At 38.0% G+C, this 27,448-nt stretch overlaps 1 protein-coding gene across 1 annotated transcript in view; it reads right to left on the bottom strand.

Moving 5' to 3' along the window:
- Positions 1–1,511: 1,511 nt before the first annotated feature.
- The window catches only part of LOC136875026 (DNA repair protein RAD52 homolog), a 92,094-nt gene continuing 66,157 nt past the window's right edge, over positions 1,512–27,448 (bottom strand). Inside the window, exons 5-6 of the mRNA XM_067148746.2 lie at positions 23,555–23,779; positions 1,512–2,331 (exon numbers count right to left, since the gene is read on the bottom strand). Of these exons, the coding sequence (XP_067004847.1) occupies positions 2,135–2,331; positions 23,555–23,779 (422 nt within the window). The 3' untranslated portion in view covers positions 1,512–2,134. The remainder of the gene's footprint in view (positions 2,332–23,554; positions 23,780–27,448) is intronic.

Genomic DNA, 27,448 nt, shown 5'->3' with positions numbered 1-27,448 from the left:
CGAGGATCGGCGCATCCGCCGCCAAGCGGTTTCAACCCCGCACGCCACGTCAACCGCCATTCTTCAGCATGTGCAAGACACCCTGGCTGTTCCAATATCGACCAGAACAATTTTCCGTCGATTGGTTGAAGGAGGCCTGCACTCCCGGCGTCCGCTCAGAAGACTACCATTGACTCCACAGCATAGACGTGCACGCCTGGCATGGTGCCGGGCTAGAGCGACTTGGATGAGGGAATGGCGGAACGTCGTGTTCTCCGATGAGTCACGCTTCTGTTCTGTCAGTGATAGTCACCGCAGACGAGTGTGGCGTCGGCGTGGAGAAAGGTCAAATCCGGCAGTAACTGTGGAGCGCCCTACCGCTAGACAACGCGGCATCATGGTCTGGGGCGCTATTGCGTATGATTCCACGTCACCTCTAGTGCGTATTCAAGGCACGTTAAATGCCCACCGCTACGTGCAGCATGTGCTGCGGCCGGTGGCACTCCCGTACCTTCAGGGGCTGCCCAATGCTCTGTTTCAGCAGGATAATGCCCGCCCACACACTGCTCGCATCTCCCAACAGGCTCTACGAGGTGTACAGATGCTTCCGTGGTCAGCGCACTCTCCGGATCTCTCACCAATCGAACACGTGTGGGATCTCATTGGACGCCGTTTGCAAACTCTGCCCCAGCCTCGTAAGGACGACCAACTGTGGCAAATGGTTGACAGAGAATGGAGAACCATCCCTCAGGACACCATCCGCACTCCTATTGACTCTGTACCTCGACGTGTTTCTGCGTGCATCGCCGCTCGCGGTGGTCCTACATCCTACTGAGTCGATGCCGTGCGCATTGTGTAACCTGCATATCGGTTTGAAATAAACATCAATTATTCGTCCGTGCCGTCTCTGTTTTTTCCCCAACTTTCATCCCTTTCGAACCACGCCTCCTTGGTGTTGCATTGTCACTGTCAGTCAGTGTATATATAATAATAATAATAATAATAATAATAATAATACTCTTGCTTTAAAATTTACCTTAGCCTTAGCCAAGTGTTACACGTCTTTATCCGGAACCCGCTTACTCCCGTGCGAGCGACAGATGTGTTTATCCGGAATTTTGAATTATGTGCTTTTGTGACCGTATGTTTCCTCTTAGGGTTGAAATATTAGCCGATAGATGCCAGCAGCGTATAGACAGAGCCGTTATTTAGGCTAAACACAGGGATTTGGAATTTTAAAAAATAAGGTATTTGTTCCGAAGCGCAGTTTCAATGCTGGTGTACTTCATATAAGTTTGTTGACATTGTGAAAATTTGTGTTTTGCCTTTTCTAGACATTATGTTGCGGAAATATATTCAAAACGAGAGTGGAATAGTCACAATTATTAAATAGTGATGATGAATACCCGGAAATGAGTGATAATGACTGGGAAAGCGAGGAAAGTGAGTGTGAAAATAACCTGAGTGACAGAGCAGACACAGACAATGAAAAAAGGGTTCTGTGGTCTATGTTGTCTGCAAGGCCCACAAAGTAAGAAAAAAGACTATCTATTATTGTAACACATGCACAGCAAAAACATTTTTACACCCTGATACGTGCTCTGAAACGCATCACACAAGTGAAAGTTCCTAAACTTTCAGGGAAGACTCAACTTCATGTGTATAAAATTGTATCATAAATATTAGTTAGGTTGTTACTATACATGTTTATTAGTAAATTTTATAGCAGTAGTCATAGCGAATTATGAAGTAGGGTAGAAAGTGAATTACAGTTCAGTTGTTTAGATCGAGACTACTTTATGTTGTGCCTTGTGCCATTTTTGCACTAAAACTAGCAGTTAAGGATTTATTTTTTCAGTATAATATGGATACCTACAAGCTGACCTCCTGAAATCAGGTATGAATGACTGAATAAACCTTAAAGTACTTACATATTTACATTTTCATGAGTGTTAAGAATAAAAAATATTTTTACAAAAAATAATTACGCTCACAAGCAAAAACTTATCTGCTTGGCAAGGGTTAATATTATACCTAAAAATCTTGAAGGTATTCTAAAGTAACAAAAATACAATGGTTTAGAGGGCAAATCAGTTTCCATAATTTCAAACACTATAGCGAGATATACAATGGATAACTGAACTTAATTTCTCAGTCACACTGGCAGACCAGAACCAGTTCTCCAGTCTTTTGGAGGAGAGGAGAGAAGTGGTACGCGACGGAGAGGACCGTTCGTTTTTGAGTGCACGGTTGTTGTCTGTATCATCTCGTTTAACTCCTGAGTCGAAATGAATGATGGTTCTGCTGCGTCTAGGTTTCCAATCAGCTCATCCATCTTATTAGCTCTTTCACCTATAAATAAATAAAAAGAATGTCTACAAATCGTCAATGAAAGCTATACAGTACATACAAGGGGGAAGTCTGTGTTGGCGCAGACTGATGCAATGAAGCTCAGTATGATGATTAAAATCAGAACATTGCTGCACGCCAGCCATTCTTATTTAAGGTATTCAAGAATGATTGACATCCATCCATTATTTCAGAAAAGAAGCAGTTTGAAATACGTGCCTGGTGTACGTGGGAAGACGTTTACTATAGTGCTGCCTATGGTTACCAGCTAGGGTTGATCTCCGACCCTTGTAGGAAACCTCCTGGGTTCAACTTGCTAAGAAGGGTCTAGGGTTTACTGGTCTTGGAAGAGGCAGCTTCTGGCTCCACAAGTAGGGAAAAATTTCCCAGCCCTTGGTGCGACTTTGGTGACGTGGGACAGACAGTCATCATGTTGTGGTGGCATGCCCACTTTCAGAGCTTCCAGAGAGGATACTAAGAGCTTCATGCAGCACATGAAGAAGCAGTGAACTGGCTAAATACTCTACTCATTAAAGTGCGACTGAAATTTACCATCTGCTGCTCCTTATGTCTGACTGTTATTTGCATTTAGTGTACATAATTTAATTATTCATTTTCTATTCCTGTCCATCCATAATATATATACTTAAAGGAAGAGAGAAAAAAAAGGAGCTAGCATTCCCTGAACCCAAGAACACCTGTATGGAAGTTGGAGATGCTGACCACAACAACGTCTGTGCTACAGGTACTCGCACACAAATTGCCAAAATGTTGAACAAGGGCCAATGGCACAAACACTTGGACACATATCTGTTCGACAACCTCCCAAAGTTTGAATGAAATCCATGACCCCATAGCAGTGGCCTCCCCTTGTGAGGGGGTTGAAATGTTTAGTTCTATACCCTGCTGCCTTCCATATAGAAAATAACCAGCTACTCATTTCGGTTTCATGCTGAGCAAAACCTATGGGCATACGATTCACAATTAACAAGTACCTTGTACAGTAGTTGTAAAAATACAGCCTAAAAATATTTCTGTAGCATGTTCGGATGTTAAGAACAACGTGGTTATCATCACCATATACCAAGGCTGACTAGGACATATCTGAATGGTGAGCTTCAGTCTCAGTCTGTGTCCTAATCAACAGCACCAAGAGTCTAGCATTTGTAGCAGTCAAATAAAAAATCGACCAGTATTGGGAAGAGTATACAGGGGATAACTTGCCACGAACAGTTCGGCGGTGAAAGAATCAGATAGTGTACAGACAATGGATTAACTTTTGTCCCCTTCAAATTTGGCATATAGGGAATATTTGTAATATCTACAGGTGTAAGAATATCATTTCATTAGCAAGGGCGGAAATTTTCCCAACTCCGTGTTACAGAGAGAAGAGCTCGCTCGAAACCGGATTTTCCAAGCAAGGGGTGAGCTGTGGATTTTCTGTGTGTCAGGCTGCCAGCTGTTATCACGTGACCTACTGGGAGAACACAATTAAATTAGAATCTAGCGGGTTCCACCTTTTCAATACAAAATACAATGTAGTTGGATGGTATTTACAACATTATTTATTACAGAACATGTTTCGGTGTTCAATTTTTGACACCATCATCAGCTGCTCAGAAAGTGCGAAAAAACTTGGCGATCTAAACATTAAACAACATATTGTATACGTAACTCCCTAATATACATACAGTATATACAAACAATAGAATATTGCACTAGTTAAATCCTAAAACATCTACAGTATATTATGCTATATTGAAACTCTAATATGTAACACGAGATCTTGTAAGTCATAAATATAAAATTTCTCGTCTGTTTGATGAGTTGTCTTCACGTCGCAGACACTCTTGGGTTCGATCACTCGGCAGAACAGACTCATTACACATCCTAGATCTACTGGGAGAAACCAAGGCCGTCCGATCGATACGAGCAAGGTCGCTCTACACCTGACAGTATTTTAATAAAATGTAACAGCCTATCAGGTGCCAGTTATTGACCAATCACTGACGATTACAGCGATACACCCTCATCTTAAGATAATTATATATGGGTGTTTCCAGAACGAACGGCCTCTTTTTGATTTGAGTCTCTCTTGGATTTGAGTCTTCTTGGATGACTGTCTTAAGAATTCTACGCTGACATTCACGTCGCAGACACTCTTGGGTTCGATCACTCGGCAAAACAGACTCATTACACATGCTAGATCTACGAGTTTAGCAGGTTTACAGAAGAAGTTACGTATTACTCAGCAATATCATTCATCGTGTGTGTGTACTGGGCACATCTTAAAACTTGTCAGTTTCAGCTCCTACTACTTGGGAAGAGAGAAGAGGAATTCTACGTGCGGATCGAGACAATTCAAGATGCATCAGGAAGAGGAAGCCTACTACTATTCCATGTTCATCAACGCAGCTATAATGGTATTTTAAAATGTAAGGCAATTTCCGACATGGAGGAGATGACGACCGGCGGTGGGTGACCTACCTCATGTCCAGGGTCATCGGCAGAAATCCAGTTTCATCAATCATTTAAGTACAATGTTATAATATCTATCTATTCATCTTTGTAAACACAATGTAGACATAACACTTCCTTATTCATTTGGCGTAAATTTCTTCTAGTCTTGCAGTAGTTTGACATTTCATTTCTTTTTTCCATGGTGTAAGGTAGGTAGTTATTGAGTGTGAATGATTATTGGTTCCTATTAGATAGATAGTGATGTGTGAGTGTCTTTGATATTTATTCTGACTGTCCCATTAAATAGTATAGGAGTGATTTAAAAATAATTGACCTCTCCGATAACAGTAAATTAACTTTGAAATAATTTATAATTATTTTTGAAGTCATGTGGGACAGATCGGTACGTTTTATTACGTCGAATTTTCTCTAGATGTTATTACGGTCTTTATGTGGATTTCAAGCGTGTTAGTGTCATCTGGTAACTTTATCGAACCTTAGCTTACGCAGATTTGTGATCACGCACATTTAAAAATAATAATAATAATAATAATAATAATAATAATAATAATAATAATAATAATAATTAAACTTCATCACAGGTTAAATAAAGAAATAAGGGTCATGAGTGTAAATATTCTTTATTCTTGTGTGAAATATTAATATGTGCTCTATTAGGATAAATGTGAGCCTGGAAGACGTCCGAATCTTGACGGATTATTTAATGTATTTATGGACTTGGGAATGGATCAGTTATTATGTGTTTGACTTGTGAATCATTTTATTGAGTCTCATGTGAAGAGAATATGTTGTTGAACATAATTTCTTTGAGTGGAGCACGTGTTAGTTGATAGCCATGGTATTTAAATAATAATAATGTCGTGACCCATGAACCATAAACGTGTACGTTTATATTTGACCTGCGTTATGTGCATTTCTGTAACGATAATTTTCCGATGATATCTATCACTGATATTCTCACGAACATTGTTGTTGAATCTAGTTTATTTATTTAAGTGATAATCCTTACATCTTCAGAAATCTTCTATGACTTAGATTAAAATTAAAGTATAATAATCAAGGACTAGAAATCGTCGTAAATATTATAAACTGTTACCGTGTATCCTAGTGTGAATGTTGTATGTGTGATTAGTCATTATTTCTATGGATTGTGATATTTCTTATGATTACAATTTGATAAAGAATCTTAGGAAAGGAGGGAAAAAGGAAATGAAGAGTGTTTTGAGTAATTTAGGTGAACTCATAATAGATCCCAGGGAATCACTGGAGAGGTGGAGGGAATATTTTGAACATCTTCTCAATGTAAAAGGAAATCGCCCTGGTGGTGTTGTGAATAGCCAAGCTCATGCGGAGGAGGAAAATGATGTTGGTGAAATTATGCTTGAGGAAGTGGAAAGGATAGTAAATAAACTCCATTGTCATAAGGCAGCAGGAATAGATGAAATTAGACCTGAAATGGTGAAGTATAGTGGGAAGGCAGGGATGAAATTGCTTCATAGAGTAGTAAAATTAGCATGGAGCGTTGGTAAGGTACCTTCAGATTGGGCAAAAGCAGTAATTGCACCTATCTATAAGCAAGGAAACAGGAAGGATTGCAACAACTATCGAGGTATCTCATTGATTAGTATACCAGGCAAAGTATTCACTGGCATCTTGGAAGGGAGGGTGCGATCAGTCGTTGAGAGGAAGTTGGATGAAAACCAGTGTGGTTTCAGACCACAGAGAGGCTGTCAGGATCACATTTTCAGTATGCGCCAGGTAATTGAAAAATGCTACGAGAGGAATAGATCTAGAGAAAGCATATGACAGGGTACCGAGGGAAAAGATGTTCGCCATACTGGGGGACTATGGAATTAAAGGCAGATTATTAAGAGCAATCAAAGGCATTTATGTTGACAATTGGGTTTCAGTGAGAATTGATGGTAGAATGAGTTCTTGGTTCAGGGTACTTACAGGGGTTAGACAAGGCTGTAATCTTTCACCTTTGCTGTTCGTAGTTTACATGGATCATTTGCTGTAAGGTATAAAATGGCAGGGAGCGATTCAGTTAGGTGAAAATGTAGTAAGCAGTCTGGCCTATGCTGACGACTTGGTCTTAATGGCAGATTGTGCCGAAAGCCTGCAGTCTAGTGTCTTGGAACTTGAAAATAGGTGCAATGAGTATGGTATGAAAATTAGCCTCTCAAAGACCAAATTGATGTCAGTAGATAAGAAATTGAACTGAATTGAATGTCAGATTGGTGATACAAAGCTAGAACAGGTAGATAATTTCAAGTATTTAGGTTGTGTGTTCTCCCAGGATGGTAATATACTAAGTGAGATTGAATCAAGGTGTAGTAAAGGTAATGCAGTGAGCTCGCAGTTGCGATCAACAGTATTCTGTAAGAAGGAAGTGAGCTCGTAGACGAAACTATCTTTACATCGTTTTTTTTTTTTTTTTTTTAAGACCAACTTTGCTTTACGGGAGCGAAAGCTGGGTGGACTCAGGATATCTTATTCATAAGTTAGAAGTAACAGACATGAAAGTAACAAGAATGATTGCTGGTACAAACAGGTGGGAACAATGGCAGGAGGGTTCTTGGAATGAGATAAAGGATAAATTAGGAATGAACTTGATGGATGAAGCTGTACGCATAAACCGGCTTCGGTGGTGGGGCCATGTGAGACGAATGGAGGAGGATAGGTTGCCTAGGAGAATAATGGACTCTGCTGTAGAGGGTAAGAGAAGTAGAGGCAGACCAAGACGACGATGGTTAGACTCCGTTTCTAACGATTTAAAGATAAGAGGTATAGAACTAAATGAGGCCACAACACTAGTTGCAGATCGAGGATTGTGGCGACGTTTAGTAAATTCACAGAGGCTTGCAGACTGAACGCTGAAAGGCATAACAGTCTATAATGAAAATGTATGTGTATGAATGTACAATTTGACTCGATCACGTGTTCGTTGCGTGTGTTTGATTAAAATATTGTTATTTGTGTTGCTCCCATTTGTTGAGAAGTGAATCTTTAATGGATTTTATTCCAAAATTAGATAGAGAAGGGTTTAATGTCTTAGAAAAAAATGAATAAGCAAGGGTCATGTCCGTGGACAGGAGTCGCGAACAATTTATTGTAAAACCTACAAAGCTAAAAATTCTCAATGAGTGTAATATTGAAGAAGGATATTGCGTTAATTTATGTAATTATTATGGGAAATTTTGAGATAATAATTATGGAGAATTTTCCATTTATAAATTTAAATCTGAGGAAGACATGTTGAATGGAATTTCAACAGAAATATTTTATTTTAAAATTTTCTCATTTCAATCTAGTGGAAGTAACGTTAATTTAAAACATTAAGCAGGAAGGGATAATTTAATTGCTGACAATAAATGAATCAGAAAATTATTTATTAAAATTTTAATTTGTAAATAATGCTGTTAACATTAGAGAAAGGTCTTCTCATAAAATTACGTTTATTATTTTATTATATCAGATGTAGGCTAATATTCGTCTGTGTATTTCCAGAAATTATGTCACCAGAATTATGGGAAGAATATTTACGTTGTACCAAAAATACCGGCAGAGAAGATAAATTAAATTCCGAAATTTTGTTCAATTTAAATTTGTTTGCTTAGTTATAATAAATGTTAAAACCTAATATTATTTAGTGTTGATTTTATTGTCGCTAGTCCTTATTTCTATTCCTGCCCTTAAAATTTTTGCAAAGTCAGAAAACAAACGGTGTACGCCTGAGACTCTCGTTCTCCGGCTGAGTAGCCACGTAATATGGGTGTACTTTACAGCTTAGGCTTTCACATCTGGAATCTTGATGAATGCAGAAGAAATTACAGGCGCCAGGGAACTTTCTCTGCAGTGAGCCTAGTTATAGTCTGTTCTAGGAAACAGCAATAAGATGGCAGCAGCAGCAGCAGCCAGGCTGGGTCATTGGTATGGGCTAGGGGTGGCTGTCTCAAGAAGGTTAGTGAACACTGCAATGTGCGTGTGTCTAAACAAAATATTTGTGACAATCAGTTATGGCGAGCCGACCAATGTCCTCAAATACTCCTGGCACTAACAGCCATATGACCCTAAAATTTAGTACACATTTCCTAAGTCCAGGTGTCAAAATCACAGTACTGTAACTGATTTGATATGTAAATTTCACAAGACAAGTTCAGTTCACGCACAAGGAAGAGACAGACCTACAATTTTAACAGACGAAGAGCTTGATTAAATTTCTGTAGAGTCCTACAAAATCAATGCATAAGTTAGCACACGAATCCGGAATCTCTAAGAAGACAGCAAATAAAGCTGTAAGAATAGAATTACAATATTATACCCCTATAAAAGTACGTTGGTTCAAGAGATGCATAAATTGACACAGGCCTGGAGATTTAAACAAAACTTTCTTTATGAGCAAAGCTGGTTTCACTTATCCAGCTATTTAAACTCTCTTTGTCTTCATTGCAATGATGGAGCCTAGACTCTGAAACACGTTGTAAAGATAATCATTCAATAAAAATGTGTGACTGGCAACAGACTTAACTATTAATAAAAAAGAATCTTACATTCTTTCTTTTTTCTAGACAATAAACATGAGGCCAGGTCAACAGGACCTACGAGATTCAACATTCACAACAATCATCATGTTCCATTTTAACAATGTCTATCACAACTGTATTTTACATATTTATTATGATTTCCAACATAGTTATTGATGGTTGACAAAACCCATTCTTCACTTGCTGCATCAAACACATTCTAGTCAATTCATTACCTTTCTTGTACTTCATCATCAAGAAAATTTTAATCAATGAACTTTCAATAACAAGAATACTTATTTTATCGGTCTTTTAAGTGATTCAATTTCTTATACAAGAACATTTCATGATGAGACAATTACAAGTAGGGAGGAGTAGAATTCTAGCCAGTGAAATGAAATACCTAAGAAGTGTGATAGGAAAGACAGTGAGAAACAAAGATGGTATGGACATGTAAAGAGGACATAGGAGAAAAGAATACCAAAACAGATTATGGAGATTAAGTTTGAGGAAAAGAGAGCAAGAGTGAGACCCAGGGAAAGAGGAGTGCAAGAAAAAGATGCTTGGTCTGGGACAAAACGATGGAAAAGGAATGGTGGAAGGAGAAAGGAAGGTGGAAACGTGCCGTAACTGCCCTCATCCTGCAGGAGTTGGGTAAGGGGAACGAAGGAGGAGGAGGAGGATGATTTGTTGATATATTTGATGCCATCATGCATGAAACATGTACTATTTATAGTTTTTTACTTCTTACTAATGACAAAGAACTTCAATTCGTAGAGTACAAAATTGAAATACTGTAACGGTTCAAATCCCGTTACAAGATGATATCTGTATTTTATTATTATTATTATTATTATTATTATTATTATTATTATTATTATTATTATTATTATCATTATTATTATTATGTCAGTATTATTATTATTATTTTATCTGTGATATTATTACTATTATTGTAATTATCAGTCTTATTCAATTCTATTTTGCAATGCCTGTTGCTTGCAAGATTGTACTTAGATGTATGCATATATACGTATGTGTAGAATAACACTCAATACCTGTACAGTGAGAATTGTTGTATATATCAGAGATTGGATGTGACGTTGGTACATTGTGCAAGATTGGTGGCGATTCTGCCAAGTCATTGCCAAGTTATGGCTACGTCATCGTATTTATTTAGATATGCGCTCGGAGAGTCAGCCGCCCCGGGCTATTTCACCACTGTATGTAATATCTGTCGCGTAGGTGGGAGTATGTCATTGTTATTTCTGGAGATTACGTAGCTGTGTCAACCAACGTCTATATAAGGTGGATGCACATTGTAGCGTCAGTCATTAGTTATACGGATGCAGTACAGTGAAGAAGTCTACTAGATCAAGAGGCCTTAGTTGGTCAGTGAACGAGTGTGAACGAGAGATGGTGAAGACTCAGTGAGCCATTAATTATTGGTCATTGAGAGAGTGAGACCAAAAGGTTGGTCGCTCACTCAGTTGAAGACACGGACGCAAGGGCTTACCATGAAGTAAGAGAGGGCAACCCTGGACCTGCCAAGAGGTAATACCATATTGACTTACAAAGAAGTCAGATGATATGGAGAAAAAGCAGTCACAAGGATGTATCACCAAGTTAGGCGTGACACATCTACAGTAAACACCAGATCAAAGGAATACGTCGTAATTACACTAAAAGTGTTGAAGGTACAGTCAAGTGAATCAGTGAGGGAAATATTTCGTATAAATTGTTAAATGTCCGGTCAAGAAGAATTCAAATTCATGCCTAGTTTCTTTCAGTTGCAATGTCATAATTTCATATTCTCATCTGTTTTATCGCAACAAGACTCACTATTTTTTTATATATTATTTAAAGAATATATATTGTTCTATCAAACGAATTCATAGTTTCATTTCATTGACAGTAAAATATCTTAACCTCAAAATTAATGGGGAAACAGAACGCCAATCTCCTTTTCCCAGAACTTATATGGTATGTTGTCAAAAGTAAGCTTATTACCCCACACCCTAGAGATAGTCAAGAGTCTCATTCTATTATTGCTGTACTGAGTGGCAGCTGGCGCCCTTCAAATAACGTATGTGTAAGTAAGCAGGTAACAAGTAAGTGTGAGTACAAGGTCCGACGAGTGTGTATTTTATTTACTGAATGTTAATTTTCATAATTTCCATTTTAAATGCAGATATTTAATATTTTTCATATTAAATGCAGTGTTCTAATATTTGTAAAATTAGTCAGCAAGTCAAGAATTACTCACAATGTGTCGACGCAACATGGGACTCGAATAAATTCAGAATTTGTTCTGAATGACAGCATATCATAGGTTCATTTTGGGAGGAGTATGCACAATTAAAGCCAACGGAAGTATTACCGGTAAATGTTAGGAGTGTAACTTTGTGATATATATTTGTATTTTGGGGATATGTCAAGGGATTTGAAGAGGGAAATTAATTTGAGATCGCGTACTATCACTAGTGAACCAAAGATGGACAAGGAAGACAATGACAAGTCATGTGAGGACGAGGTCATTGCTTCTGTGGACATCCAAGGTGAAATTCAGAATAGGGAACAGGTGAATACGATGGAAGCTTCTGAGTTAATTCAGGAAAGTGCAGAAATTGAGAAGCACACTGAAACTCAAATCGCGGGAGGAATGAACCAAGATTTTTTTAATTTGTTCATGGCCGAAATGACCGGGCTCAAGAAACATATGGGGGAAAAGATTGATACTAATAGTGAAAATAATAAGAAAGAGATGAAAGAATTTTTTAGTAGTAGTAGTAGTAGTGAAAATAATAAAGAGATGAAAGAATTAATTAGTACTAATAATGAAAATTGTAATAAACAGATTAATTCTCTAAGTAATAAAATGGAACAAATGATTGGTATTAGTAATGAAAATAATAAGAAACAAATGGAAGAGTTAATTGGCAGTAATAAAGAAAATTTTAATGTGACCAATGAGAAAATAGATGCTTTAAGTGAATCACTAAATTCTAAAATAGATACTAAGATAGTAGAGGTAACTAGTCAAATATCTCAGTTAGAAGATAAGGTAAATAAAGAGTGTCTTGACCTTAGAAAAGAAATGGAGTCGAGTCGGAGCGATCTTCATACTCAAATTGAGCATGTCAAAGGAACTTGTACAGAGAATATCAAAGAGTTAAGTAATAAGATTTCGAGTAATCGGGAAGAAATTCATGAGGTAGTCGAGAAAAGATTGGACAAAATTTACAATGCAGTTAGGGAAGATACGAGGGAACAGATTAGTAGAATTGAACAAATTGAAAGCAAACTTGTGGAAGTCAGTGAACTACGGAACGAACAGGAAACGCTATCACAGCAGGTGAGAGAGAGAGAGAGAGAGGAAGAATTGCAGGAAGACGTGAGAATAGTGGAAGAGAATGCTGAAAGAGCAGCGGAAGAAGAAGAAGAAGAAGTTGTGAACTGCCAGGGAGTGATACGGCAGAAAGGTAGAGGTAAGACAGCTTTAGAGGTGATAGTAGCGAGTGGTTTGTTCAGTAGGGATCGTGATTTAACCAAGTTTTCTGGAAATCAGTGTAATACTATAGAATTGGTAAAAGTAGTTGAGAAAAGATTTGCAAGTAAGTTGAGGAATAATGTTATTGAACGGGAATACGTGCTGGAAATTTTTGTCTAATGTTTTTATCGGTGAAAGTAGAATATGGTTTCGAGTATACTGGAATAATATGTCTAATTTAGGAGAGTTTAAAGTGCTCATTGATAGGCTTTGGGAGGAATGTGTGCAAGGGCGCGCGCGCGAGAGAGAGAGCGCATGATGTTTAGGGAAAGTAATATTGTAGACAGAAGGGGAAAAATGTTAGCCGTGTATCAGAGAAGTAGTGATCATGATCCGCAGAGGATTAATAGTTGTGTCGATGGTGGTAGGGGTCAGAAGAGTAATAAGAGAGAATCGGAAGATGGGAGGCGTATGTATTTAAGTTATGAGAGAGAGGATCAGAGGAGTAACCAGAGAGAATCGGAAGACGGGAGGCGTACGGATTTGAGTTATCAGAGAGACTATGATAGTCTGAATATGAAGGTTATCAAGGTGTCGTTATCGAGCCAGAGTATTTCAGATTCACAGGGAATCGGGTAAATTAAGTGAACAGTCCGAAGGTAGAAGTTGAACAGGTATTTAGTATAAGTAGTTATGTAATGAAAGTAGATTTAAGAGTATAGTGTGATTGTGACCTAAGTAATGTTAAGTGAGATATTTAAGTAATGACGTAGTCGTAGATAATGAAGTAATTAATGGTAGTAGTAAGGTAGACATAAGAAGTGTTCTGATAAGTGATGGAAATACTTATAATACCGAGTATGTGATGTAAGTAGTGAGGTAGTAACTCCGATTATGGAAATTGTGATGTGAAGAAGGTACTATTTTATAACAGCCGTTGGGTAAGTCACAGTGAGTAAATAAGATGATAGCGGTAGTAATCACGATAGAAGATGATTGTAAGTTTCATCTATGCGTTGTATCAAAACTTGTGTATTTAGTTGTTTTAGGAGCTGACTTGGTTGCAAATCATGGAAGTAGAATAGACTTTAATTTAGGTAGTGTGTGTTTGTTCTGGGAGGAAAACTAGCAAAGAAGTACGTGTTAATTATGATGGTCTGACGTAAGTGTGTTGGTGACGTGTGTTCTTTGAAATATATGAGAGGTAAGTGAAGTTGTTCCTAGTGAGAGGAAATGTTTTGTTGGGTGTGTTACGTGCCTGTACGACCAGTATCCGAGGGATAGTCGGTATGAGGCAGTGACGTGAGGTAATTTGGGTGAATTACAGGAGGAGGAATTGTGTTCAATGTTAGGTAAGCATCGAGATGTATTTAGTGGTAAGTGAGGAAGAACACGTATATGAACATAAATTTGTAGTAAATGACCATTCATCATTTGTGGGAGGTAAGTACCCCATTCAACTTAAAAATGCTAGTGACGTCTAAGAACAAATAAACATTATGCTGGATTACGGTGCAATTGAACCATCTTGTAGCCATAGTATTGATTCTTTAATTATTGTTGCCAAGGAGGATGTGATTTCTTGAGATATGTAAGTTAATAAGGGCAAAATTGATTCGTTTGAGTGACAGAGTGCTACTCAGAATTCCATTTTCATCATCTGCAGAGGCGGGAAATATGTCGAAGTTAATTTTTGTATCAGGGGTATTTCACTATTGTGAACCGTATCGGGGAGTGTGCATATTCTTATAAATTCAGGAAGGGGATATTGTCGGTATTTATAGTATTATACGTATATGTAAAGAAGTACTTCACGTGAGTTTTGTTGAGGTAATAATATGATTAATTTTGTGAGAAACTGGCAAAATAAAACTAACATCTGCAATTTGCGTGTGAACCAAGTGTCGTTTTGGTGTATTGGAAGAATAAGTGCTACATTGACATGTACTGTGTGACAAAAGCGTAGAACAGGACATTGGACAGTTATCTGCGATAACAATATGCGAGAAAAGTTCTCATATAAGTGAATTTTCACAAAATGTTGTAAAAAAAAAAGAAGAAGAAGAATGTAGTGTAGTCATTTAAAATTATTTGTGTGCGCTAAATTAAGGGCTATGCTCTTGTGAATTGTATGAGAATGGGACACTGGACAGTTATCTGCGATGACAATGTGCGAGAAAAATTCTCATATATGTGATGTATTATAAAATGTATGGATGTTGAAAAAGAAAATTATTGTTGTATACTCATTTAAAGTGTTTATATGTGTCAGTGTTATATATATATATATATATATTATGTTGTTCATAAATCAATCGATTCTTTGTTCTTCGATTTATTTATGAAGGAGGCGAATTGTAACGGTTCAAATCCCGTTACAAGATGATATCTGTATTTTATTATTATTATTATTATTATTATCATCATCATTATTATTATTATTATGTCAGTATTATTATTATTTTATCTGTGATATTATTACTATTATTGTAATTATCAGTCTTATTCAATTCTATTTTGCAATGCCTGTTGCTTGCAAGATTGTACTTAGATGTATGCATATATACGTATGTGTAGAATAACACTCAATACCTGTACAGTGAGAATTGTTGTATATATCAGAGATTGGATGTGACGTTGGTACATTGTGCAAGATTGGTGGCGATTCTGCCAAGTCATTGCCAAGTTATGGCTACGTCATCGTATTTATTTAGATATGCGCTCAGAGAGTCAGCCGCCCCGGGCTATTTCACCACTGTATGTAATATCTGTCGCGTAGGTGGGAGTATGTCATTGTTATTTCTGGAGATTACGTAGCTGTGTCAACCAACGTCTATATAAGGTGGATGCACATTGTAGCGTCAGTCATTAGTTATACGGATGCAGTACAGTGAAGAAGTCTACTAGATCAAGAGGCCTTAGTTGGTCAGTGAACGAGTGTGAACGAGAGATGGTGAAGACTCAGTGAGCCATTAATTATTGGTCATTGAGAGAGTGAGACCAAAAGGTTGGTCGCTCACTCAGTTGAAGACACGGACGCAAGGGCTTACCATGAAGTCAGAGAGGGCAACCCTGGACCTGCCAAGAGGTAATACCATATTGACTTACAAAGAAGTCAGATGATATGGAGAAGAAGCAGTCACAAGGATGTATCACCAAGTTAGGCGTGACACATCTACAGTAAATACCAGATCAAAGGAATACGTCGTAATTACACTAAAAGTGTTGAAGGTACAGTCAAGTGAATCAGTGAGGGAAATATTTCGTATAAATTGTTAAATGTCCGGTCGAGAAGAATTCAAATTCATGCCTAGTTTCTTTCAGTTGCAATGTCATAATTTCATATTCTCATCTGTTTTATCGCAACAAGACTCACTATTTTTTTATATATTATTTAAAGAATATATATTGTTCTATCAAACGAATTCATAGTTTCATTTCATTGACAGTAAAATATCTTAACCTCAAAATTAATGGGGAAACCAAACGCCAATCTCCTTTTCCCAGAACTTATATGGTATGTTGTCAAAAGTAAGCTTATTACCCCACACCCTAGAGATAGTCAAGAGTCTCATTCTATTATTGCTGTACTGAGTGGCAGCTGGCGCCCTTCAAATAACGTATGTGTAAGTAAGCAGGTAACAAGTAAGTGTGAGTACAAGGTCCGACGAGTGTGTATTTTATTTACTGAATGTTAATTTTCATAATTTCCATTTTAAATGCAGATATTTAATATTTTTCATATTAAATGCAGTTTTCTAATATTTGTAAAATTAGTCAGCAAGTCAAGAATTACTCACAATACGAGGCGTGTTTTTTAAGTAAGGGCCATTTGAAAATAACTACACAATGAAAGACGATTTTCAAACACCACATTTATTTGCAGATTGTACATATTTTACTCTACTTCTCAACATAGCCGCCGAGTGTGTTTTAATACTTATACCTTACAACTGAATACCCTCTTCATAGAAACTTGCCGCCTGCTCTGATAACCAAGAGTTGATCTTGCGCTGGGACAGAGTCTGTCTGGCCTTCGCCTTTACAGGCGAATGTATGTGTCTCCATTCTAGGCTCTGTTCCTTTGATTCGGGCGTGATATGGGAAACCCATGTTTCATCTCCTGTTGCGATCTGACTCAACATGTCGTCATCTTCTTCGGTATAACGAGTCAAAAACGTCATCGAACACTCAAATCTTTTGTTTTTGTGTTCCTCTGCTAGGAGTTTAGCAACCCAACTGGAGCACAGGTTCCTAAAGTTTAGGTTGTCAGAAACAATTTTGTAAAGCACTGACCTAGACACGTCAGGAAAGGCGTTTGAGAGAGCTGTTATTGTGAAGCATCTGTCCTCACGTATCTTCGCTTTAACTGAAGCCACCAAATTGTCTGTGATCAGAGATGGGCGACCGGAGCGGGCCTCATCATGGATGTTGTCACGGCCATCTTTGAAGTCTCGTACCCACTTACGCACTTTGCCTTCACTCATAGCATTAGCACCGTACACTTCGCAAATCTGACAGCGAATGTTTGCAGCAGACAGGTTTGTTGCTGACAAAAACCGCATCACTGACCGAACCTCACATGGGGCGGGCGAGTCGAAAACATTTGAGCAAGCATAGAACAAAACCGTACAGGTCAGCAACAGAGCTGCAACTAAACACCGTTGTTTCTGAGGCATGCCGGCACACGACGCACGCATGAACTACTGGTGTCAATAACAAAATGGCCCTTGCTTAAAAAACACACATCGTATAACAGTATTGAAAGGTGAAAAAAATCTGTATATTTTCTAAATAACAAAATTCTGTAAAAAATGAATATATTTAAGTGGACAAGCAGTTGCTTAGGTGCACATCCACTCTTTCGTCCAATACCTCTGAAGATCAAAGGAGCAGAAACCGATACGAGTGATCAAAGTGAGAGGATGCACACAGTTATGATGTTCTTGCCGTTGACACCTAGGTGTTCATCTGCTTTGGACATCCACCTATACTGCTGTTGCCTAACATAGGCCCCTAGCCTACCTGATGAATTTGGGTGGCATTTCCTCCTCCCTCGGGACCATCACACCAAGTAAAGGGACTCATCCACCCAAAGCCGTAGGTTCCTTGAGAGAGTCGAGTTACTTACAACACTATGCCCATACAGGATATGGACGACTGCCTTCTTGGTTGAGGACAGCACCCGTATACCATACGGGCGTGACTTTCACACGCATATTTTAACCAGCTACATGTATACAATGTTTCCAGTCTCTTGCTTAGAGGTAGTAGTTTATTTAGTGTTCACTAGAATGCAGCAGTTATAGGGGAGTTCAAACTGAAATGATAAAAAAAGGTAGTTTTTCCTTGCTTTGACCTATGCTGAAGCACTCAATGTGCAGGGTGCTGAGCGCACCAAATCTGTCACGCTGTCAGCTGTGTTACTGTACAAACATGTCCTCACGCTGGCTCAATGATAGTGATAGCTTGGATATTTTATCGGGAGAAGCGGTTCAGAAATAGATTACAGTGATGACTCTGCTTACGAACCAGATAACATATTAAGTGATAGTTCGGGCAAGATTTTTATTTGTTACCTCACTTTCGAATGCAAGTTTATAGCTGCATTATTTTACTCCGAATATAAACGACAAAAATACTTCACCTCTCCAGATATTTGGACTTATTTTTTAGTTTACACAAAGGAACATAGGTTTTGATTCACCTATAACGAGAAAATTTTTTTTTGCTATTTGTTTTACGTCGCACCGACACAGATAGGTCTTATGGCGACAGTGGGATAGGAAAGGCCTAGGAATGGGAAGGAAGCAGCCGTGGCCTTACTTAAGATACAGAAAATGGGAAACCATGGAAAACCATCTGCAGGGCTGCAGACAGTGGGATTCGTACCCACTATCTCCTGGATGCAAGCTCACAGCTGCGCGCTCCTAACCGTACGGCCAACTCGCCCGGTCGCGAAATAAAAGTAAATAGTGGCGCAAGGAGTGCAAGGTTGGACTGTGCATTGCCCAATGTTTTCAGGGCTACTATACTAAAACAAACTATTCATAAATAGGTTCATCTTATATTTCAAATGTAATTGTGTTTATTTGTGGCTTAAGTAGCCACATTAAATTATTCATTTTTATAGTTTGAGCAAGTTTATTGGTATAACTGGAATGTAAAATTTTTTGTACATTTTTTATGTTTTTCAAAAGACTAGTATAAATAAATCACTTTAGATATGTACTTCCTGATTAACTTTATTTTGGATGGCAGACACCTTCATATGATACAAAAATAAGGTATGTACTATGTTCTGCTGTTGTGTAACAATGTATTAAAATTGAGGAATAAGACTCAGTTCACTGCCAGGGTCCATGTTAAAATATGGTAGTGTTTAAAGTCCAGTTTTGCTTTTTGAATTGTGGAGCTCAGAAACTTCATCTCCATTGCCTGCAACCTTGATGAGTCCTTCTTAGTAAGGATGCAGGTTTCGATATCACTGGTTGAGATCTGTATGAAGTACTGATTGAACATCACCAGCTTTGATTTTGTTGGTACTTAAAGTTCTTCATTATGTCATCGATGATGGTGGTGATAAATGGGATAGCGCAGTGTCTTGCTGGACTCCACTTTTGGTCTGCAACCAGGATGAATGTCCGTCACCCAATCGCACACAGTTGGTACAGTGCTCATACAGCATCTGAACTTTCCTCACTAGTCCCTCTGGCACATTCCTGTATCTTCTCTTGCAATGCAGACATATTATGCCTCTTCAACAGCAAGGAAAACCATGAACAGAACTTTGCCTTTTTCCCAATATTTCTCCATTAACATATGGACATTAAAGATTAGGTCTGTTGTGGTTCTATTAGGCTTAAAGCCATACTGTTACTCTTCTAACTGTGGCTCTAAGATGACCTGCAAATGGCACCCTTGCTCCAATCAGCAGGTATCTTGTCATCCTTCCAAACTGCATTGAGCACCCTGTGTAGCCACTGTAAGTCCTGGACTCTAGCTGCTTTAATCAAGTCCATGTTAACTTTATCAATTTTTCAGGACTTCCCTTATGGCATCTTCTTAAGGGCTGTTTCTGTTTCTGCTGATGCAATGGGAGTTTTCTCTGTGTAGGTTTCAACAGCTGGTTCTTTTATACTCTGATCTGCTTGTGACCTGTTCAATAGGTGATCAAAATGATTTCTCGGAACATATCTGATATCCTGTTCTTTACTGACCAGGTTTCCACTCGGATCCTCAATTGGTTTGATGGTTTCAACTGAATTCCTTTTGTTTTTGATCAATCTGAACAATAGTTTCATATTGCCTCTGCTGTATTCCTCCAGATTTTGAGTAAAGTTCTCCCAACACTTTATCTTCTCCTCTTCTACTACTCTTTTAACTCTCAGTTTCTTGTCTCAGCAAAACTTACTCGAGGTCTCTGATTTTCCCCTCGTCCCTTACCTGCTCTGGCTTGGATCTCTCTCTATCTTGTTCTTATCGTTCTATGTTCCTTTCCTTTATTGAGGATCTTACTCTTTCATTCCACCCGGGTGTCTCTTCCTCCCTTACTCTTGCACTTGTCTTCCCGGAAACTTCTATTAGCTTCTTTTATCAAGGTGTTTAAGTCTAGTCCACTCTACCTCACCACTCTCCACTACTGCTGTAGGCAGCTGTTCTCTTATACGGTCCTGATAGTCGGTCTGCTTGCCAATCTGTTATAGTTCCCACAATTTAATCTCAGGTAATTTCCTGGTTGTTATCTTTAGTACAATAATGTTTCAGATAAAAAAATTAAATTAGAAAAAAAGAAACTCTGTGCTCAAACTTTGCTTTCTACCAGACAGTTTTCATGGCAAAATTACTATTCCACATCGGCTGATGTAATGGGAGTGTATTTAAAACAAGACAGCGTAGATGGACTATCGTCCACAGTTACAAAGAGATCACCTTTGTTATTTTGCGGAATCCTAGATTTCAATACATAACACGTTCACACTTAAAATAAAAACTAGTCCTGACATTCCCAAGTATGTCAAAACATGTTTCTCTCTTTAAAACTCTTTCAAATATCAACTCAGCATATATATATACAAGCATTTTACCAAACATCACACAGTTATAACAAACACTGTTATGCTATAACTGTGAAAAAATAGGGCAAAATTTTGAAAATGAAAATCAGAAGAAAGAGCAGCTCGTGGTGATAACACAAAGGTGGTACTTACCAGTGCTGAACAGAACAGACTACAGGGAGAGGGAGAAACGTAAGCACAAAAATGTCACCTGACCTTGTACTAGTACAGGTGTTACCGACAAGTGATTCGCCATGTAGGATGCTAAATAGTTTATTATGTCACCTATTCAATACATTAGAAATTTTAAACATTTAGGAATTTATCATTATTTCCATATGAGATATGTTTCGCCCTTCTTTGAGGGCATCATCAGTCATAGTACTACCTCAAGGCATAAATCAGGTAACTGATTTGTAATTAAATTGTAAATGCTAAGATATAAAATTGACATATTACAATGGGAAAGCCAAGAGAAAAACAATGTTCAATGATGATATAGATAACAATATATCAGGCGTTGGCTGTAAATTATCAGTTGTGAAGGATAACAGCGTCAAAATGTTACGGTATGTGCTACAAAGGATGATTTAACATATTAACATGGGGCAGTTTAAGGGAAGGATAAGTGACTTGCATTGATAGGTAAGACCACAGGGTATTTGACAGTATCCAGCAGCAGTGGTCCATATGAAGCATTGACGTTATATTATCAGAAATGTTGGTAACTGTTACTAAAATTTCATTAAGAAACAGTGTTTATTGAGAAAACAATGTTCATTAATAAATGGAGTTTAAAGGGGTTATATTAACTTATTTATAAACACAGTCGTCGGCACCAATGTGTAAAACCACAGGGTAATTTAACAGTGTCCAGCAGTGGTGGTCTGAAGAATCATTGATGCTACTCTATTAGAAAATCTTAGGAAATTATATAATTTATACATATATTTACATGGAAGCAGTTTGGGGAGAAATGGTACAAAGTGTCTGGCACCAATGTTCATAACAATAAATACTGCCATTGGTTGACGATCACAGTTTGACAGGGCAACTACACAGTAATATTTACGTTATTCTATTGAACAGTTGGGAAATTACAAGCTTATAATACATATTTACAGGGGAGCAGTTTGGAGAGAAAGGATACAAAATGTCTGGCTCCAATGTGCATCACATTATTTCTGCCGTTGGTTGATAATTGCAGTATTAACAAGGCAACTACACAGTAATATGCAGTGTGGTCTGACCTTAGTTCACTTATCCTTCCCTTAAACTGTCCCATGTTAATGTGTTAAGTAATCCTTTGTAGCACATACCCTAACATTTTGACGCTGTTATCCTTTACAACTGATGATTTACAGCCAACGGCTGATATATTGTTCTCTATATCATCATTGAACATTGTTTTTCTCTTGACTTTCCCACTGTAATATGTCAATAGCATTTACAATTTAATTACAAATCAGGTACCTGATTTATGCCTTGAGGTAGTACTATGACTGATGATGCCCTCAAAGAAGGGCAAAACATGTCTCATATGGAAATAATGATAAATTCCTAAATGTTTAAAATTTCTAATGTATTGAATAGGTGACATAATAAACTATTTAGCATCCTACATACAGTATCTTAAATACAGATCAATAATAATTATCACTTGCAAGTGATTCGCCAGTCGATGTAGATATTAATATCAGTTCCAGTGATGAGTTCACCCGATATATTCACCTGACTACCCCACTTTCTTTCCTGAAGATGAAAATCTTTTGCAATGTTCGTTATTGTCATTTCTTTATAAAGCTGTAACCTGTCAGTCTTGACAATAATCAGCATATTTATTATATGTTGAAGTCCAAACAATCTTCAAAACAATTCCTAAGCACTCTATGTATCACTGTTCTGTTTTCTTTCCAGTGGGGAGTGCATTTTACCACACGGAACGGAGATTAGTATGAAATAAAGATGTACCATTGAAGGATAAAGAAGCTCATCACAAAAATGGTAACAGTCACTCTGTCATAAAGTAGAAACAGTAATTTGTTGCTGAGCTGAACGGAATGTGCTGTATCGAAGGCATCGACTGCAGTGAAATGATGATGACTTGTCATAATACAGTATTGAAGGATTTGAAATTAAGCACTGATATCTTTGACATGGTGCTGCCTGAGACCATCAGAGAACAGACCCCATGCTGCATTCTTTTTGCTGAGAACATAGTGCTTTGCAGCACCAGTAGAAACTGGAAACATGGGAGAGGGATCTGGAAGAGAGAGAGGACTGCAGGTTACTAGGAAAAAGATAGAGTATTTAGGATCCAAGAGAGAAACTGCAATGGTAGTAATTTGAGGAGAAGGGATAATGACTCTGTAGATAAAAGGGTTAGCAGTATAAATGTTGAGGGCAGCAGAGGACGAGGAAGACGAAGAAGAAAATAACTAGACTGCATCAACAAGGATTTGAGAGTGAAAGGACTTAAAAGAAGATGTGTGGGACCGAGCTAAGTGGAATCTATTCTCCAGAAATGTCAACTCTGTATGAGAAGGAAAAGATAAAGGAAAAGAAAATAAGACAGAAAGATTTGAAATGTTTTTAACAAGAAGTCTATTGATTTTTTTATATAGTTTACTAAAGTAATATATTAATATACATTGATGGAACCTATCACAAACCTGGCATCGAATTCTGGCCAGCACTATTCTCTGGCTGAATCTGCTTAAAATTCTGTCGTAGTTCTTCCTGTTTCTGAAGCTGTTTGCGTCGAAATTCTTCTTGTTTCTGACGCTGTTTCCGTTTTCTTTCCAGTTTGCGTTCCTCGTCCTCAATAACATCATCTCCAATTGCTGTATTCGAATGGGATGGAGTGTTGAATGAATTACAGACAGCAGGTTTAATATCTGAAATAAAATGTAAACATATGGAATTTGTGCAAAAAATGTTTAACAGGAATATTGCAACTAGGTAGCAGACCTCCATGCAAATTTTAAATTCCCTAAACAAAGAAAAATTTGCACATAAAAGGTGCGAGGTTTGCCAGATAGCAAATAAGGAACACATTGATTTCTCTACCTTACAGCGAGAAAATGAAGCACTGCAGCCATTTAATGAGAGAAAGCAGAGATCAAGGGTATATTAACCAATAAATAATATGAGAGTATAAAATATTTATTATGAACAAGTAATTAGTTAATTAGTATAAACTTGCATTTCACAAGTAATTTTCATTTGAACATGCCATGTTTAACAGCTTCCTATTCTTCTTCTTATTCTTCTTCCGTTACGGCCTCTGTAGGACCACGGACAGCTCCTTCATGGATTGCATTTTCTTCTTCTCCTCCCAGAACCTCTTCATGCATTTTCTTCTTCTCCTCCCAGAACCTCTTCATCCTTTCTCTTCTTCTCTTCCGCTCTTCTTCCGAGATATTCAGTATCCTCTTCTCTTGTCTACTTCACTGGTGACTCTCAATCCTTTTTCTGTATCCATCCCTATCATTGATCTCTGGCATATTAGTCGGTATGTACTTGCTTCTCCAATTTTCCTTTTCTTCCACCTTGATCCCCAATTCTGACCAATCTTTCCGGAGTTCAACTACCCACTTGGTTCCTGTCTTTCCTTGTGTCCTCGCTGTTGTTTCCCATACTCTTTTCGTCATTCTATCCATATTCATCCTGATTACATGTCCCGCAAACCTTGCTCTTTTCAGTCTGATTTCTTCTGAGATTGTCCTCACGTTCCGGTATAGTTCTTCCTTGGGTCTCCTCATCCATCTCTCACCTCCTCTCTTAGAGCCTAGTATTTTCCTCAATATTTTTCTCTCTTCTTTCTCTAGTTGTTCCGCACCATTTCTTCCTAGTGCTATTGTCTCAGCAGCATATAATACAGCATTTCTCACCGTTGCCTTGTAATGTCTGATCTTTGCGTCTGTAGATATATTCTTTTTATTGTATATATCTCTGGTCATACAGAAGGCTGATCGCATCTTCTTTATCCTCTCTGTTATTCCCTCATTGCTCCTATTCCTTCCTGTTATAAATTCTCCTAGGTACTTGAATTTGTCCACCTTTTGCACGGTGCCTTCCGGTGTTGTCCAATCCTCAGTGGTATTCAATGTCTTTGTCTTGCTGTAGGCGATCCTCAGTCCTACCCTTCCGGCTATAGGCACCGTGCGTGTCGCTCTAGCGGCCGGGCGGAGAACAACAAGTGGGGCAGACTCCAGACTCGCAGTAGCTGTTCTGTTATGAGTGAGCGTGTAGTTACTCCGATGAAAATGGCAGAGAAAAGGAGATCAAGTAAACGCAATCGTTGTGTTGCCGGATGTTCCAATACTTACGCAAATACAGGAAGTGAAGTACAATTTTATTGTTTTCCAAAACGAGCGATAGAAGTGGACCGAAGGAGGCGATGGATACAAGTAGTTAACCGAACGAAGTAAGTAGGTCTACACATACGTACTGCACATGTTTGCAATAAGTTCAATTGATCCGATTTAATTTCATTTTGGTTTTAATGTTTAGCACTGATGGATCACTTTGGCAACCTACGACTTATTCAAGAATATGTAGTGCACATTTCATCGGAAACAGAAGATCTGGACACCCACTAAGTCCTGCCTATGTTCCGACAATATTTCCGGATGAATACAAGAAGAGGAATGTGTCGCTGCGACCCGGCTTACAGCGCTTTCACAGACAACTCAAGCGATTAAAAAAGGAAGAATCAGACGGAAAATTTTCGAGAACAGTTTGCCCAAGTAACATAACCAACGACGCATCCGTGGGAACTGAGGCATCTGATTTTCATTGTTCAGACTTCATGTTTTCTTGTTCAATAAATGAAAACGACGTAAATACACTGTATTCAAAGAATTAAAATATACAATATATTACAGAAATTGCCAACAGAACTTTTTCCACACGTGGATGACATCGTGTATATGTGTTGCGTGTTAACGAATTTGCAACCTTCAATAATTAAAGAATAGTTTAAGAATTGTTCTACCATCAGTTTGTTTTATATATTCCTTGTTTACATTTTGATCTGTTCAACGTTCAAAAAACAAAAATTGACAAATAAATACTTAATTATTATTATTATTATTATTATTATTAGGAATACCGCTAATGTTTGGCAAGTAATTATTGAAATAGAACTTTGTCATTTTGGTGAGACATTCCTCGACATACTTATTGTCCTGATAAATAGGTATTGTCAACTGTTGTGCTTTACTATATACATATAGATCACATTTTTCCAAGCCAGTCATGTACATCAGTATTTGTATTTGTGTGTAATACATATGACTTGTCTTTAACTGTATGTTATTTTGCTCGTCAAAGTAAAGATAACGTACTCGCACATTTCCTGACTCATCTACTATTGGTTTATCTTTACACGAAGATGGACACTTAACTTCTAACACTCTGTCAGCTACATTTCCTCTGAGAACTATGCCATCTGGAGATCCACAAATCCAAGGTTGTTTCTTGTGGATTATTAACCCACATCGAATAACACGAACACCAAATGAACTTCCATAGCATTCTATTGCTTCACTTTCCATTTCACTTCCGTAAGAAAGATTGTTCAAAGCAGCTCCCCCAATTGGAGATTCAGTTACAAATGCGAGAGCTAAAGTTTCAAAGTTATGTCGCCTAGTTTTGATCCGATGTGTTTTCGTGCTAGCAGATATTCTTATCTTTCTTTCTTGAAACCACCGAAGGCTTCCTGATTGAGATAGAGTATCCAGGGAGATTTTAATTATATGATCTGTATCAACCTGCACTTTGCTGGTAAAAAACATTTCGTCACTCATAGTGCGAAAGGTGTATTGGTCTGGCAAGCGCACGTCGTTAGAGACTTGTAAATGTAATAGCTGTGTCACAATTTCCTCACATTCTTCTCTCTCCACATCATTCACTACCCTGTCTATCAATGAGATGACTACGGCCCTGCACGATTGTTCGATTTCAGTACTTGCTTCTGCTCGAAGCATTGTACGAAGACTGCAAGGGATGTATTTTAAAATATTCTCAGTTAATTCGAAGGGGGGAAGAGATGTCCTCAAAGTCTTTTTACCGAACAGTTCTTCTACGCGTTTGCCTTTTCTATATTTTTCTGTCGACATTGTTTTCGGGCTCGGTTTTCCCCATTGTTGCGGACGGTCTGTTTTGGAGACAACACTTTCATTATTTATATAATACACTACCGCAGCCACGTGTTTGCAAGTTCCTCTGGCTCCGGCAGGACATGAACATTTGCTGGTAGAGACATTACGATTCTGGTCAATCTGAACACAAAATAAAAATGCGTACAACTTAGCAAACATGCATTAAGTAATCCTTACTAAATAAACTTTATAAATTGTTACCTAACTACACCTTGCCTACCTCAAGTTTCACGATATAAGGCGGCAAACTGACAGACGTTTGTCGGGTGACTTTTCCTGTGATGTATTCAAAACCATTCGAAATTAACTCTTCAACGCCGTTCACGTGGCCGCTGACAACAAGGTTTCTTCCTTTATTGCATGATGATTCACTTAGATCCCCGAATTGAATCGCTTTAA

Source organism: Anabrus simplex, chromosome 5 (assembly GCF_040414725.1).
Source record: "Anabrus simplex isolate iqAnaSimp1 chromosome 5, ASM4041472v1, whole genome shotgun sequence".
NCBI classification, from domain to species: domain Eukaryota; kingdom Metazoa; phylum Arthropoda; class Insecta; order Orthoptera; family Tettigoniidae; genus Anabrus; species Anabrus simplex.
Note: the sequence above shows the minus strand (reverse complement) of the source record. Positions and strands in the feature narration are given on the sequence as shown.